This window comes from Rhinolophus ferrumequinum, chromosome 7, assembly GCF_004115265.2.
Source record: "Rhinolophus ferrumequinum isolate MPI-CBG mRhiFer1 chromosome 7, mRhiFer1_v1.p, whole genome shotgun sequence".
Classification (NCBI taxonomy): Eukaryota; Metazoa; Chordata; class Mammalia; order Chiroptera; family Rhinolophidae; genus Rhinolophus; species Rhinolophus ferrumequinum.
In genome coordinates, this window is record NC_046290.1 from 34,960,643 (window position 1) to 34,978,307 (window position 17,665).

The 17,665-nt window shown below is 41.8% G+C and overlaps 1 protein-coding gene across 1 annotated transcript in view; it reads right to left on the reverse strand.

The window, feature by feature from the left end:
- The window catches only part of ANKRD55 (ankyrin repeat domain 55), a 90,505-nt gene that overhangs the window by 38,445 nt on the left and 34,395 nt on the right, over positions 1 to 17,665 (reverse strand). Inside the window, exons 4-6 of the mRNA XM_033110737.1 lie at positions 16,458 to 16,588; positions 12,734 to 12,843; positions 3,911 to 3,971 (exon numbers count right to left, since the gene is read on the reverse strand). Coding sequence (XP_032966628.1) covers positions 3,911 to 3,971; positions 12,734 to 12,843; positions 16,458 to 16,588 — 302 coding nt within the window. The remainder of the gene's footprint in view (positions 1 to 3,910; positions 3,972 to 12,733; positions 12,844 to 16,457; positions 16,589 to 17,665) is intronic.

Genomic DNA, 17,665 nt, shown 5'->3' on the forward strand with positions numbered 1-17,665 from the left:
TAAAAAAGAAACTTGTAACAAATTAAAATCATAGTGTAGTCATGTTCCTGAGGGTAGGGGAGGTCTTTAAAAAAGATGCCAAAAGCAAAAGCATATGAATGATCATTCTGGTTATATCATATTGTAAAATTTCTGTACAAGAAAAGACATCATGAACAGTTCTAAAATAAGCAGCAGACTGAAAAATATTTGCAACCCAACAGCCAACAAAGGATTAATGTTCAAAATATAAAATAAACACCTATGACTCCATAAGAAAATGGCAAGCAACCCAAACCCAAAAGGATCTAAACAGTCAGGTCACAAAGAAGATATTAAAATGACCGTTATACCTATGAAATGATACTCAATCTGACTGGTTATCAAGGATATGCAGATTAACCCAACAACAAGAAAATCCAACAATGGGAAACCAACAACAAACACCCTTTTACACTGTGGGTGGAGCTATAAATTGATACAGCTATATTGGAGCACAATCAGGCACGGGTATTAAAAATAAAAATGCATACTCTCTACTGCCCAACAATTCTTCTTTTAGAGAAATGCTTATAAAAATTACTCAAGGAGGCTGATACAAGAACACTCCTTAGAATAGTGCTTGTTGTGAAAAACTGGAGACAACTGAATTGTTCATTCACAGGGGAATAGAAAAATAAGTAGAGGTATTTTCATAGTAGAGTAATCCCTCCTTATCCGTGGGGGATATGTTCCAAGACCGCCAGTGGATGTCTGAAACCACAGATTACACTGAACCTCCCCCACACATGTGCGCACCCGTGTGTGTATATATGTGTGTATAAAATATTTTTTCCTATACATACATACTTATGATAAGAGTTAATTTATATATTAGGCACAGTAAGAGATCAGTAATAATGACAAATAATAAAACAGAGCAATTATATGCTGTAAGAAAAGTTATGTGAATGTGACATTATTAAGTAAAACAAGGGTTATTTGAACACACGCCCTGCGATACCAAGACAGCCAATCCTATAATGGAGAAAGCTACTAAGTGACAAATGGGCAGGTGCATATACAGCATGGAGATGCTGGACAAAGGAATTATTCACGTCCCAGAGCAGGACAGTGTGAGATTTCATTCTGCTATTCAGAACAGTGCATAATTTAAAACTTTACTTTGGGAAATTTCCGTTTAATATTTTTGGGCCTCGGTTGACTGCGGGTAACTGAAACCTCAGAAAGTGGAACCACCGATAAGGGGGGCAGGTACTACAGTGTGAAACATTATAAAGCCATTAAAAGGAATGAGCCAGATCTATATATATCAATACGAATAGAGCTCTAAGACATACATATCCCTGAGTGAAAACACAAAGTTGCAGAACAACAGATAGAGTGTGATGATACCTTTCATGTTATACTCCATAGTGTCTATGCAAATATATAAAAGATTGGGAAAGAGACACATCAAACAGTGATTACCCAGGGGCTAAGGTGGTGAGGGGGAAGTAATCCAGGATTTCCTACTATCACTTGTAATATTTAAATTTTTAAAAAGGAAATGTGCTCATGTAGTATATAAGTAAAAACTAGTAATACAAAAAAATTATTTTAAGTCACTGAGCACAGATCAGCACAGCCTCTAAAATGATATTCACCTCTCTGATATCAAGTGATATCACGTTTTGTTTTACCTGAGCAGTTCTCGAATGGTTTCAGAAACATACATTTTCTTCATCCTCTCTCTCTCTCTAGTCTTTAGTTTTAGTTTACAATCTAATATATCACTTAATGATGTGCATTTCTACTAATTGATCCTTTCATCTTCAGCCATTATTGTGACAAGCTTGGGAGTCCTTCAGTTACTCTTGGAAAATAATTTCATTCAAACTATGTAAAGATATGCCTTATTCTTTCCTCTTGTCCTCAGGAAACCATAATGGTTCACGAGCTCTAAGTTACCTTTTCTCTCATTTCTTTTTGCCTTTGCTGGTTTTTGCTTCCTGTTTTATAGCAGGGTGTGTGCGTGTGTGCGTGTGTGTGTGTGTGTGTGTGTGTGTGCCTAAGCTTTAATGTTACCCCCTCATATTTAATGGAGACTGCATTGTGCTTGGAGCTCACTGGAAAAATACTGAGGAGGGGAGGAAAAGAGGTGATTGCTTGTTCAGAACACTGAGAAGCCAAACACAGGAACTCCACTAAGGTACTGAATGAAAAAGAAAACCTGGGCTATGTTCTTTCCATTCCAGAATTGTCCTTATTTCTGAGTGGCAAAGAGTTTCTAGCCCTTCCATATTTATATGAATTGGCTCGCATTAGCAATGACAAACATCTACGTAAAATGAAAAACACAGGCAAGCATTAGCAGTTGGCTTCAGATTGGTTTCAGACATGCAGGTATGCAGTGACATGGCCGAAAGAGGAAGCTGCAACCCTCGGTGGGAAGTGTCCTTTTTGAGACCCCCCTCCCCCTCCGCTCTGCACTTAAAAGCCAAGGGTCAGAATGCTGGTTTGTCAGCAGGGGGAAACTCCTCAGAGTTCACTTTTCATGAGAAGGAATCAGACTTTCCCAACATTTACCACATATTATCCAAAATGTGTTACAAGTACCACTGTTAGAAAGATCTGTGTCTACTTTCATTATATCCGCCAGCCAGGGGCCTCCCAGGGTGGGGAAAAACAGGGAACCATCACTTTACTGGGAAATATTTGGAGGTCTAAAAGGGGAATTTAGCTTTAGGGCATGAATGACTGAATTTGCCTCCTTCCTAATATGCCCCAGTTTGGGGGCTGAGGGTAGGAGTTGGAGGTGGAGGAAGGGGTTGGCAACTTGCCCAAACTCTAGAAGTTCATGATCAGCTGGCATAAGCTGTGACTATTCAAGCTCCCTTTCACACCATGGGCTGAGTGATGTGGAGTGTGCTTTCTCATCTCTGGTTCTTGTTTTTAAAGCAGAAGTTTAAAACAGTGCAATGCTCTCTCTTCTGTTGTTTTGCTTTAAACCACGTCAGACAGGGGGAATGAAAGCAGCGTGTGAACACCAAGTCGGGAGGCATCCAACCCAGATTGTGAAGCAGGGGCTTTTTGGTGTGGTCACTCGAGCCGAGCCAGCGTGGAGGAGGCCTTGAATCAGAAGGCTCCAGAAAGATGGGGGTGGGAGGGGAGCCCCTAAGAGGCCCCAGCTGGCTTCCTTGACAACAGTGGAATCTGGCATTTGGGGGCATGTGCATTTTCATTGCTATCGTACTTTCTTAAAGTTATCAGACATTCTTGTGAAGTGCAGCCAAACCAAGCATATATTTATAAAATATTCCATTAAAAACCAGGTATTTAAATTGGTGCTAAGAAGCTTGTTAAGGAAACCAGGCTAGCTAATGAGTCAGTCCTGCTTTTTAAAAGAGTCAAGTAGATACAACAAGACCCTAAGGTACTCTGGGATGGCTCTGCCGGGGGCTGACCCACCCTCCCTCAGGAACTTCGCTCAAGAGTTCTTTGTGGAAGCCTTGTGCAAGAGACAGCAATTGTGATCACTGGCATAAATATGGCCTCGGGAACAGGAAGCCTGTTGTTATTATTATCTATCTGACATCTTTTATTCAGAGAGAGTGTTGGCAGCCATAGCTTGCCATCGAAGTTTCTGGGACTTGAGAAGACAGGAAAGAGCAATATTTGTTTCCCAATGACCAGAGGGGAATTACAAAATTTCAGTGGTATGCTAAAGGCTTAAGTACTTGATGCGATAAATCCTTTTCTATTAGAAGCTGCCCATACCCACAGTAGGGATACGTTTTTGCCTGAGGATGAGTAGTAGAGACAGATGTTCCAGGGTCACCTCCTGGCACATTTATGAGAGGAAGCACAGGGGTTCAGAACCCCCCCTACACCCCCCGCCCCCGCCCCCATGTGTACAAAAGCCAACTGTTCCTTCTGAAGGCTGGCTCACCTCAGTGTCCTGATGGTTAATCTCGCTGAGATTTGACTGCTGCATCAGGACTGTTAGGAGCCTGCAAAGGAAAACAGAAGCAGCTCAAAAGAACAGAATCTATATGAGAACACAACATTAGCAATACAGTCTGGCGGAGGTGGGCCCTTTCCAGTTATCCAGTTTCCAGTTATCCATGGAAAAGAAGCCAGCATGATAGTAAGAAGGCACCTGGGAGGAACAGAATACCTCTCTCTTCTTCTCTTACCTCCTCTGTATCTTAGTGCTTCTGGAGGGGCAAAAGGGAATGGAGAAAGTGAATCTTTAGGCTCATCTTATTCCCTAGCTCTGTGTCCCTATGTGTGCATTTTAAGAACCAAAGTCCTCTAGTGTTTTTCTTTATTCATTTACATAAACTGATAGAGTGCTTTCAAACTACTTCACCACTAGGTACATATGTCATGTCTTTTAAATCTGTAGATTATACCAGGAGGCAGTTAGCATTTACAACTTTGTTTATTCTCTGTGAAACATACACATATCTAAGCATGAAGTGACACTAATCGGTGTGAAACAACTATCAATAATTCTTAAGTTCAAATTCTTATCCCACTGGGGTCCCACACTTGGTTGACAGAAGCTAACACTCTATCTGTGGGAGAGAGGCAGTTGAGTGTAGTGGTTAGGGGCCCAGACTCTGGAGCCAGACTGTCTGGGTTCACATCCCAGCAGTATCACTGACGAGCTCTGTGACTGCAGGCACGTAACTTAACCTCTCTGTGCCGAAATGTCCTTATCTGTAAAAAAGGGGTGATAAAAAGTGCCTATCCTACAGTGCAGTGTGAGGACTAAATGATATAATACGCATACAGCATTTAAAGCATGCTGGAACATAGTAAATGTTATTTCCAAAACACTTAACCCTAAATGTTTTAACCCTGGCCCTGTCTCAGAATCCTCTGGGGAGATTTTTTAAAACCACAAATACATAGGTTCTATGTTTAGGGTTTCTGACTCACTAGGTCTAGAGAGAAGCCCAGCTTCTACAGTTTAAAAGAGTTGCTCAGGAAATTCTGGTAAACCGTCAGGTTTGGAAACCACTGAGAAAGGTGCTGAATGAATTTAATCAGTGTATACTCATGATTAGGACTGAATTGATTCTCCCCCAAATTTATATGTTGAAACTGTAAACCCCAGTGCCTCAGAATGTGGCCATATATGGAGGTAGAGCCTTTGAAAAGGTAATTAAGCTAAAACGAAGCCGTTAGGGTGACCCCAATCCAATTCACTGGTGTTCTCATAAGAAGAGCATTAGGACAAGCAGGGAGGCACCAGAGGCGTGCACCCACCCAGGAAAGACCATGTGAAGAGGCAGCACGAGCGTGACCATCTGCAAGCCAAGGAGAGAAGCTGCAGAGGAAACCAACCCTGCTGACACCTTGATCGTGAACTTGCAGCCTCCAGAACTGTGGAAAAATAAATTTCTGTGGTTTAAGCCACGCGTCTGTAATCTTTTGTTATGGAAGCCTCAGCAAACTAATATGCCCATTAAGGCGATAAAGGACTATCTATAGGGAGACAATGAAGGAAATTCAGAAATTATTTTTGGAAGAACTGTTTGAAGAATGAAATGGTTTTGCCTCCTCCCCAGTCAGGTTTTCATTGTCTCTCAGCTTGGATGATGTCTAAAGTCCTAAGTATTAAATTGCTACCTACAATAAAAGAGAGACTTACCAGATTGCATTCACGATAAAACACAGTACAAGAAGAGCTTAAATAGGATGGGCTTCTGGTTATTTGCTGTGGAGGTGAAATAACCAGGAAGCCTAAGGTTTAAATTCAGTCTTATCACTGTTCTTTTTTGGGAGCCAGGATAATACTGTGCTTTAATTCTGGCCTCATCACTGCATGACATCTCAGAGCTTCAGTATCCTCACTTCCGTAGTGGAGATAATAGCAATGGTGATGAGGACTGAATAACGTGACAGGCACAAAACTACTAAACGGACTTTCAAGGAACAGGCTACGACTGCAAGCAACACATCTCTTTTTTCATTTCTGAATTCTAGAATTCCTCCATCTGATGGCAAGATCCTGTAAAGATAATTGCATTTGGGGTAACACTGTTTTTATATTTGTAATTATATTCCACTACTGGATATTTTTTCCCTTATAGGTGCTTTATGAGGGGAGGGTAACTCTCTCTCTCTCTCTCATTACCGTCTATTGTTTAATCTCTAGGGCTCATTTGCTCTGAAGTCCTGGGGGAGAGTGGGAGGGGAAGGCAAGAGGTCAGCTGCGTTCCAATCTGGTTATCCTCGGCTAACCCTGAGCAGACTGACATCATCTATAGCCAGACAAGATCTGCTGCAGCCACTCCAGAGCAGAAGTGGGGCTCGCACTAGATGAGAATGGGGGTGGGGACAGAAAGACCTCTTGTTACATTCTTGATGGGCCTCCAAAAGTCATGGGATAAACGCTGTACCTGGATATTTCTCTATTGGCCTCTCAAATCCATTCTCTGCCTTGAATGTCCTGCTCTGAGGCTCACCTCCAATGACTTCATCATCCAGGCTCCCTTACCCTCTGACTTCCCACTGGGTTTGGCCAGGGAGAGAGTTGGCAGTAGGAAACAGGGAAGCTACTTCCCTTTCTGACAATGACTTTTTCCCTCAACCAGAGGCATCGACTCCTGCCAGAGGCATCCCTCTCCTGCAGTCACAACTACAACTACTACCATAGCTCTCAGCAGTTTCCAATGACAGCCCCGTTCTTTACTCCTTTCAGTTTAGGGGTGGAATATTTTCCAGCTTTTTGGCGGGAGGTGGGGGTGGGGGGTTATATCACCATCTCTTGGTTAATTTCAAACAGTCTTTCATTAAACTTTTTCAATGACCTCTTTTAATATTCCATGTTTTCCATGTCATGACTCTGATTGATATATGCTAATCTATATCACTTGATTCGATTTGATTCCTAAGAGTCTAAGACACATTGGTCTCCAAAGCTGGACAGAAATTTACAGTTAAGGATTCTCTCTCTCTCTTCTTTTAGGAGAAGAAACAGCCTGAGGCACTACATTGCTTGCCAAAGCCATCACATATTGCCTTGGTGATCCAGCCTGGACTAGAATCTAGGTGTCTAGTTTACAGCCTGGTCCTTCCATGCTGTTCTGCATGTGATCTGCAAGATACTTGTCCCACAGCTATTAATATCTTAATTACCAGAGGACTTACAGACCTCATAGGTTTTTTTTTTTGTTGTTGTTCTCTTAGAATTCCTTTTTTGTGCTAAGGGAGTTGTGCACAACTCCCCAGCCCAGTTTTCTCTTAGCACCAGCTCACACTGTCTTGCTCTCAGGCAGAAGTATATACAGCGGACACAGATCCTCACCAGGAGCGACCCCAGACAGGCAGGGTGGTGAGTGATAAGACAACAGATGCTGCGGCCAGACTACCTCAGTCAGAATCCCTGCTCCATTACCAACCAGCCAGTGACCTTGGGCAAGCTAGGAAACTCTCAGTGCTTACATTTTCTTATCTGTAAAACAGAGATAATAATTACACCTACTTCTCAAAGATTTGTTGTGACTTTAAATGAATCAGTGCATATAAAGCACTTAGAATGACATTTACATGCCATAATAAGTTCTATGTAATGATTAATTTTTTTTTAAAAAAAACCTCTTACCCTTTCTATTTTGGGGTTCCCTGATCCCCATTAAGTGATTGGTGAGCCAGAGAGAGACGAGCTAGATGTATCCTGGGGGCAGCTTGTTTCTGTGGGCTTCTCTGTTTTGCTGGGCCCTTGGGCTCACAAGCCCTGGATCTGGCCAGTGATGAGTAGGGAAAAGGGTCCCAAGCCAGCACCTGCCCTCCTGTCCCTGAAGCTGCCTGGATGTGAGAGATTGCTATAGTGAAACATGTATTCAGATTAGAATGCATCACCTGGTAACCAGAAAACAGGACTCCAAAGAAATGTTTTCCTTCCTCCTTATGGCTATAACCAAGAGAAATGAAAAGAGACAGAACTGCTGGTGCTTTCTGTGTGTGGGGGGAGGGTAGGGGAGAAATCTGCCCGTAACCATGGAGACCATGAAAAAGACCTTCAGAGAGCCCTGTGGCTGCTTTCAGAGGAAATAGCTGTTTGCCTTCCAAAGCTAGCATGTGCAGCGCTGTACAAACACAGCTCCATTCTCTTTGGAGCTTTGTCTTAATGATCATGCCCCCTCTTTCACAGGGGTGCCCTCTGAATGTCCCAGAGCCAAGGAAGCAAGAAAAGCTATGGGGAGCTGAAAGCGAGAAAACTTGGACCTACTGAGAAGCTGAGGGTTCAAAGCAGGAAGGAGAATCATGAGATAAATCCTACACTCCTTTGCTTTTGTCCATCCAACTTGCCTTCATGTTCATAATTACAAATCACTTATCCCGGCACCAGCGTAGATCACCATTGAGCTGCAGCTTAACTAAGGCTATATATGGAAACTGATTGGTTTGTTTTGCGTTGTTTCCATCAGAGCACTAAATCTCTCTGGAGGCAAAGGATTAGCTGAAGTGTCCCCTTGGCTTGTTTATAAGTAGGTTCAGTTTGAGACTCGCTCTAAATAACCTCCAGCAAACACTGAGTGCAAGGTGCATGCTGCTTGTAAATCGAAGAGTAGATGTAAAAAAGAGTACGAATACCTGAATATGAGGCTACAGTGTGGCCCGCACATATGCTTATGATTAGAAGAAAAATACAGATGTATGTGCACTAACAAAGGCAGGGAGGGGAGTTTCAGGGATGTCGAATGGTTGAGTCTGGTGGTTACTGGGGTCTAAAATCTAGCTACGTTCTATGTGTGTGTCCCAGGATCGATACAAATAGGAGCGCTGTTCACAGCCTGACGACCTTTGAAGTCAATGTGTACGTATGTCAGTGGGTGCAGGACTGTATGTGCATGTACCTGTGTGCATGGACATATTTTCTGTGGACCTGTGTGTGCTAAGGTGAGGAAAGCCAGGGTGAGAGCTGGTGGGGTGGCAGTAGCAGGAATTCATTCTTTAGCACTGACCTATAGTATTTCTTTATTTCTATCTACCTTCCTTCATCATCATCGTCATCGTCAATATCATCACCCTCATCATCACCCCCCACTTACTGAACACTGACGATTGACAGTGTTCAGTGCTTTCCACACATTTTCTCATTTTCTTCTGCCTACTTACCTAAGTACTGTATTATCCCTACGTTTTAGAAAAGAAAGTGAGCTGAGCCTTGGCATGTTAATTTGCCCTGGATAATATCGTCAGTAAGAGATGGAGTCAGATTCAAACTCAGGCAGTCTGACTCGTTAGTTGCCACTTCTGGCCACTCCTTTCCTCAGTCCAAAAAGGATTTCAGGTGGATTTCAGATACATATAGTAAAATAAGATTACAAGTGAAGAAACTAGGCAGAGAAAACAAGGGTAGGGCAAAGACAATGTAATTATGGTCACACGGATGCCAGAGGTTGGACACAAATGGGACTTTCAGTTTTCTAAACATGCAAAGAAAGAAACATGTTCATAAGTCACAGTGTCCACATAGTAAAAATAAAAAATAATTTATCAGGAGAAGTACAGCAATTCCTTCTTTAATAAATTGTTTTTCTTATGGATTCTCATAAAGGATTTTTGAATGCTGTAATAAATACAATATTTCCAGTGAGATAAGTTTTATAAGGCTGTTTGTTATAAGGCCTCTCAGTGTAGGCTGAGGGTTAATGACAAAATCTGGCCATTAAAATAAATTCTGTAGGGTCCACAAGAGTGAATCCTGGGAGCATAGCAGACCCACTGGCAGGTTACTTATCTTCATACATGTACTAGGCAATTAATTACTTCTTGGTGCCTCAGTGTCCTCATCTATAAAATGAGGATCAAGATATTACCTACCACATAGAGGTGTGGTACAGATTAGATGAGACAGTACCTGGAAAGTCCGCAGAACGTGGTAAATGTTGTCATCATCACTGTTGTAAGTGCAGACCTGTATGCTTTAGTGGTTAGCCATGCTCGCCTGAGGTTGTGTCCACTTGGGAAAATGAAGCAGGTTTACATGGCTTAATGGAAGGTCTTCTGCATTATGCATTATTGTTATAGGATTAAGATAAATGCTTACAAGCTAGACCAAAAGTTTTTTTCTCAGAAAGCCGTTCTGAGTTCAAGGTGACTCTCAAATGGGCGAGTGAAGCCCAACTTTCTCTGCTATGGAGCATGAAGTGGATAGTGTCTGCTTGAAACATTTCATAGAGATGTTATCAAACTTTGCATGGCCATCAGATTTCTCAGTAAAGCAATAATAAAATCATCTAATTTTAAGCAATGCAATTCCATAGGGAATCCTGTAAGGCAAGCTAGTTTAGAATGTTCTCTAGGTAACAAAACCAATTAATTTGCTATATGGGTTGTTAAGGTTTAACCCAATTTGTTTTTGGAGAACGCTTACCAGAAATGATGATTTTTGGTTTTGGGACAATTAATCTCCATCTTTGGATACTACTAGTTACAGCAGCTAGCATTAGCATAACTAAAGCAGGATTTTATCTTCCAGAATCGATTAAGTGTCCCTTTAGGACAATAGAAACATATCACCACCATACAGAAGGATGTTTATTTTTCTGACTTCAGCTTTTCCGAAGGTAGTAGCTGGATCATTAGGTACAATTTTTAGAGAAGGAAAGCCACCACTCTGTTGTCTCAGTTACAGGATTGTAGTATAGGTCCTAGACAGTCGAGGGTCACCGGTGGGCATAATATGAAAGAGACTATTAAGTCCACAAAAGAGAAAGTATATTTGGATTGGTTTTTAATTTATTATTGCAGTGATTTCAGATGACGAGCCTAACCTACAGGCCAAATTGACCTTTAATGTGATTTTGACTGACAAGGCTTAGTTCACCCCTCAGGTGCGATGACTTGATGGCAGAGACAGCTTTTCACCGAAATTCATGCCCTTTTTTCTTGGATTGCAGTCATTGCTGGTAGGTGGACTCTTGGTCAGGGACTATATTCCACAACAGTCCTTATACCCAGCTGTGGCTAAATGGCTAGTGCTTGTTAATGGAATATGAGCCAAAGTGAATCATGTCATTTGCAGGTTGAGGTTTTAAAGAAATAAGTGAGACTTCTCTACTCTCCTCGTTACCTATTTGCAGCTGAACAAAGAGGATTCTGTAATCCTAGGGGATGACAGAGCCACAAAATGGAAGAAGCTTGGGTCCCTGAATTACCATGTGGAGAGGAGCCACCCCCAACCCTATCCAGGAACAACTACATTGGAATAAACTTGTATTGTATTAAAACCCTGAAGTTTTGGGTTTTATGTTTTATAACAGCTATAATTACCATAACTAAAGTAGGCATTTATCTTCCAGAATCAGTTAGGTAGATTTTGAAACAACGACTCTGAGTGATGCAAGTAAAAGCAATTAAGTAGAGTAAATCAAAGCAGAATAGTCTTATAAGATACATTTACAACATGTTTTTTAAAGATTATTCTTTGGAAAACAGTATGATTTTACGACTAAATATTTTCGCGGGCTGTCTAGAAGAGTCATTCTTTTTTTTTTTTCCCACTAATTCATCAAAAGGAGTCATCCCTTTATGATGTCTATTGATTGTTGGCTCTGAATTTGCTGTTTCTTCTCTAAACTTCCTTGTTTTATTAGGCTTTGAGTAAATCGTAGCTTTCTGTTATTCCTGGATTCAATCCAATGATAATAAGAGAAAAGGCTTGGTTGGGAATAGTCCTGGAATTTCCCAAGCCCTTTTATTTTAGTGTAAAACAGATTGAAATGAAGAAATCCTGTTACCAATCAATCTAAAAGAGGCCTTGGTCTCCTCAACCCCCACGGAGCTTTAGTTTTAGTTCTGGACACAAGGTATAAAGGAGAGGCACCCAGTATGCACCCCGTGGTGCTGGCTCGAGGCCCAGCTCTTGAGAATGCTCAATTCCTGTCAGAGTCATGTTCTATGCAGCCAAGGTTGGGGAAACACCCAGAATGTTGCTGATTCCACAGCAGGAAATGCTTGTTATCAGCTGCTGTGAGGGGCTTTCAAAAGTTGGAAAGACTGAAGCTATTTAAACACAGAAGATTGGGGAAGCTATACTTGGTCTGGGCAAAACTTTTTCCTTTGTTGCTCAATTGTCTTACAAAAATGGGACCCAGATCATTCAATTTACTTGAATATATTTCTTCACATGGCTTCCAGCAGCACACACTCTTGGTTTTCCTTCTAACCGACTGGTCTCCCCTGTCTCTTCTTGCTGGTCCTTTTCTAACCCATAAATGTTGGCATGACTCTGAACTCAGACATTAACCTTTCTGCCCACTCAGTGCTCCTTTACCTTGTGTGATTTTCTTCATAGCACTCATCACTATTTTAAATTATCCTATTTATTTGTTTATGAGTGTGCCACTTAACTCCTTCACTAGAGTGTAAGCTCTGTGACGTCAGAGACACTGTCTTGCTTACCTTGGAACTGCTTGTGCCTAGAACAGTGCTTGGCTCATAAAAAGCACTCAATAAATTATTAATAACTGATTAATTGAATGAATGAATATATGAATTCAGATGATGACAAGTAGCATTTCTGCTTAAACCAGACTAAGAGAAAAGGGTTTGAATCATTGGAGTTTAAGATTATTCCAGAATATTTTGATTTACTAAGATGTGGTTCCGTCTGCTCCAACTTCAGGAAAAGGAAAAAAAAAAAAGGATGGATTTTGTTTTTATTTGCCACAGAGAGTTGGAGTAGATGACCTTCTAATCCAAGTTGGGCCTCTCCCAACCTGAGTGATCTGTAAACATGACTACTTACCTCACATCAGGTTCAGCAGTGGCGGCATGCAGTGGCAGACGGCCATTTTTATCTGGGATATTGTGTTTGGCACCATTTCTGAGCAGACTCACACAGCCTTCCAGCCAACCCTGAAATACAAGAGCAACTGCTTCATTATATAACATAACCTCGCATAACATAGCCCAACAAACTCTCTCTAGTTTTCTTTTTCCTTTCTTTGGTTTAGCTAAAAACATGTTTTATTTGACTTAAGTGGTTAAAGCATAACTCCATGTAGACACCTCAACAGAGAGCTGAAGGTCTCGATGTGTGGATTTCTGAGTTTTCTGGAGGACCTTTACACTGTCAGATGCAGAGGAATCCCTAGACTCTTTCTTCTGCCTCTCACTCCCCTTTTCTAGGGCCACTCACTGGTATTTCAGTTTTATTCTCAGTTCCTAGAGCATGAGACAGGGGTGATTAATCAGTTCTAGCCTCTCATTCTACGGGCTTAGCTCCAAATTATGCTTGTCAATGGTCTGACCTGAATGCCATGGTCTAATTACAAAATGTGGGCTCCTGTATCATTCTTGAGCCCCAGCTTCCACTCTGTGCCTCAGTTTATCTATATCTGATAAACAGGCTTTGGTCTTCTTTTCAAGTTCCTTTTCTAGTAACCACAAGTACAATACAGTGTTCATTCTAGTCAGTGCCCCTCCCAACATCTAGAATCCTAACCTGAGCCCTACTACAATGATTGGGACCCTGCCACGTTGCTGACTGATTTTTCTGATGTTGAATATGGAGGTATTACCAGCACTCTCTAAAGGTTCCCCATTGCTGTGTTTTACCCACGTATGAATTCCCCAGTACATGTTGTATGAACTCCCTGCTGCCTACTAATGCTCCAGACTGAAACTGATACTGCCACATCTCATCCTTGTCACCTCCTTGGTTAGCCCTTTCAGCTGGATCAGTTCCCCACTGTCTTTCTCATTTCAAAGAACAGATATAATTGCAGGCTAGTCTCCTGTTCTGTTCCATAGTTCTTTAAGTAACTGACCCACCCCTACTGATAACCAAGTTATCATTCACCTGCCAAGGAGAATGCCTCCTACATTCACCCACAACCACCTGGGTTACTTAATTATAAGTAGACTTATACGTAGGTAAAACTAGTATGATGAAGAGTGATACGATATCTTTCTCTCTGACCTTCCTCCGTTCATGTATAGTTAAGCCTCAAGATTACTTACTAAGATGAGAAAGATGACTGACAACTGCTTCACAATATGGGAAGCAATAAAAATCTCAAATGTTATTAAATGCATGGAGAAGAAGAAAGATAATGATAAGAAAAGAATCTTTTGTTTCTGAAAAGTCTGGAAAAAAAATCTTTCAACAGAAGCACAGCAAAATTCATAGGTTATAATAATGAATATGGTTTTGTAGAATTGACCAATATCTAAATCTTAAATCGAAGCAAATATTTTTCAGTCCAGAGTCATAGTTTACTAACGCATTAAGTCTGGTTTGAGCTAATGTCCAAGTCATCAAGTTCTATGATTCAGAAAAAATATGACCAGGAGACCCAAAAGAAAGGCATACTAGACAAATTTCAGAGTTGCCAAATTGTTATAGTTTAGAAAAACAAATCTGATGGGGGAGGGTCTGGAACATTTTTATCATTTTGCAACATTTCCTGGAACTATGTGTGTATGCGATTTTCTTTTTTTCTTCAGAAAACTACTGAATACATCTGAAACCCATGGTCATTATTCAGAACCAACAAATATTTTGTTCCTACTATATGCTGGGTGATTCTGCATGTGTTTCTCCTTCAATTGCGATAAACTTAGGGTATTATTTTTACTGCATTTTACAAATGAGGAAGGAGGCACTGGCCTTGTATAAGGTTGCGCACCTATAGTTAAATACGTTTGTATACTGAGTTTGGAGCCGTGACTGAGACTTAATTTTTAAGTGCCCCCTTTCCCAAGTTTCTCTTTTCTACTTGAATTCAAACTTTGCCAGAAGGGCGTGATGGGCTTCAGAGTGCAATTCCAGGACACCCTCCTCCCCCCGCCCTGTGCTCTTCTCATGGAGCCTCAGAAAGCAGGGGGGTCCTGCCTTGGGTTGCCCCACAGAGGTGGGGGCATCATGAAGAGGGTGGTGCTGTCATGTAGGCAAACTTCCCTCACATAGCTCCTCAGAATTAGTTCCTAGAGTTGTCTGCAAAGGTGGCACCTCTCTAGGGTCACTAGTTAAGGCAACCTAGAGGAGTACTTCTTCTCAGTCCTTGAAGCAGCTGTCTAACCCAAGAAAACAGAAATTTTGAATTTTAGAATTTGGAAAGAAGTACAGCTTGGTTTCACTCTATTCTAAATGCTAGTAGCAGTCAACTTTAGAAACCATCTCTACTTCTTTCCTCCATGCCCTGATTCAAATTTTCTCTTTTCCTCAGCTCAAAAACACCAAAAAAATTACTCCATAGCAAGAGTAGTTATTAAAGCATATGGTAAAAGGAAGAGGGCCTGGGAGGGCAGTCCTATGTCTCTCTGAGATATTGAACTTCACCCAGTATTCATGCACTAGTGGTTTTCAAATTTGAGCAGGCGTAAAAATGTCCGGGAGGTTTGTTTAACATGCAGAACCCCGTCTCCCCCCAGCCTGCTTCCAGTGTCTGACACTGGAGGTCTAGGTGTACTCCCAGAAACTGCATTTGAAACAAGCACTCCAATACTTTGAAAAATTCTTCCCAGATTTGTATGTTGAGTCCTAAAGAAAGAGGAAATGCAAATAGAAAATGAAAAAGTAGTTTCTAAAGACTATCTCTGTAAGAACCGGGCAATGCCTCATCGCAATCCACGCTAGAGCTTGGCAGGAAAGTGTGGTGCTGGGGAGGGGAAGTGTTGTTTAGCGGGGCAGTTTCAGGACACCGCAGGGCTGGCCCAGGCAAATCCACCTCCATCAATAGGTAGCAACAGCAGAGGCAAGGGGCTGCTTTGGCAGCAAGGTGAAGGTTTCCAGGAGCCTCACTGCAGGGGAAGGAGAGTGATGACCCTCATGTGGCCTTAAGGAAGACTTATTTGACATGGACTGGTGACTCCCAGGAGGGTTTCAGGGAGGATTTGAGAGGAGAGGAGAGGGGCTTGAAGATTTTCAGTAAGCCTTACCAAGCTTGCTCTAATGTTGGGAAATGCTGAACTGAAATTTCTTGTGACAAGGACTGACAATTTTTAACTTGAGCACTGACTATGGGTTGAGTCCTATGCTTGGTGTTGCCCCTTAAGAGCCCAGTATTTCTCCCTTACTCCCTACCCCCAACTCTTCCTAGTTCTCATCATTCTCCACAGTCCTCACCCTTGACCTTCCAGTCAACTAATCCTACCCACAGATGCTACCTGCAGTTTTGAGTGCTACTGCCGACTCAGGGTATTAATGGAGAGCCTTCTTAGAAGGAGTACCACGTGTGTCCAGAAATGCCCCAAGGTACATGCTGATGCATGGGAAAGACTATTTCTCTAATGGCAATATCATCTCTAACTTAGAGGATTGTTAGGAAGGTCCAAAATGACTTAAATCCATGAAACCAGCTCTAAGTGGTGATATAAACATCATAGGTGATTGCTGCAAAGCTTCAAGTTCTAATTCCACTGGACAGCTGCATAATCCAAGAACATATACTTCTGCAGGTAGGACCCCATAAAGATGCATTTAGACCCCCCCACTCCTTCGTGCCCGTGACAGATACAGTCAGTACCAGATAGGTTGCCAGGCACAGACTTGTGCGGCCATAAGCATCCTGGGAGTTAATATTGGCCCCCATCTTCAACAACAGCTTTACTGTGTCCACCTGACGTCCAGAAACCGCATGCATCAAGGGTGTACATCCTGGAATGAGACATTGCAACAGTCTTTTTAAAAACATATTTGGCTGGTAAAACTTATGAGCAGACTTTATTTGCCTGGTCATTTATTATAAGAAATAAATGAACCCCTCTCAACACAAACCCAGGTGTTGAACTGTATGGGATTGAAGTAAGACAGATGAAGATGATTGTTGCTACATTTATATAAACTATGTCTTTTACTGGCCTGATTTAATCTTCTGTAATTTCATAGTAATTGGATTGGTTGATTAAAACATATGATAATATGTTGCACAGATGATAAAAATTGCTTATGAATACCTTGGGAAGCAGCATAATTTAGGAAGTAACAGACAGGTTTATCCGGACTTGGCTTGAACAATGCAGAATCTGGAAGAGTCTTTGGAAAGCAACTCCAGCCAGGCAGACAGGTCCAGTACACTTACACTGGAAGTGTTGGGCAGTGTTGGTAGCATAGCCTTAGGCTGCACACATTCTTGCTAAAAGGGGCCACCTGTACTGAAATACTTCTCTGTATTTGGAATCAATATAGGTCAACACATTTAGTTTTTCACGTACTTTATTCCTGAATGAAATTACAGATAAAATTATACATGTTGATGGTGGAACAAGCGAGACTGGCGAGGCAGACTCCAGGTGCTTCACACACCTTCTGGTGAAGAAACCAAACACAGACCCAATCCCCTGCCCAGCCGAGGCTTGTTTAGAAGTCTTTTGATTGGACATTCATGTTGAGGTTGTGATTCTTCTCTGAGTGAATTACAAGCTATGATCCTTCGAGATCCCTGAGAATGGATAGATTCCAGGACTGCTGTTTTCAGTGAAAGGTTGTAACCAGCAATCCAAATTTTCTCCAGATCTTTCATTCCTAATACTCTTTCAGGCATCTGTACTGGCTGAAAAACAGCAGCGAGGTGCTGTGTCTTCAATGGTGGCATCATTCCTTCCTCCCTTCCTCCCCACCCACCACTTCTCCTCTTTTGCTTATAGGTGTCAAGTTGCTGCAGCACCATGTTTTGAAGAGGCTTTCTTCCACGGAATTACATTTGCACCTTTGTCAAAGATTGATTGAGCACAT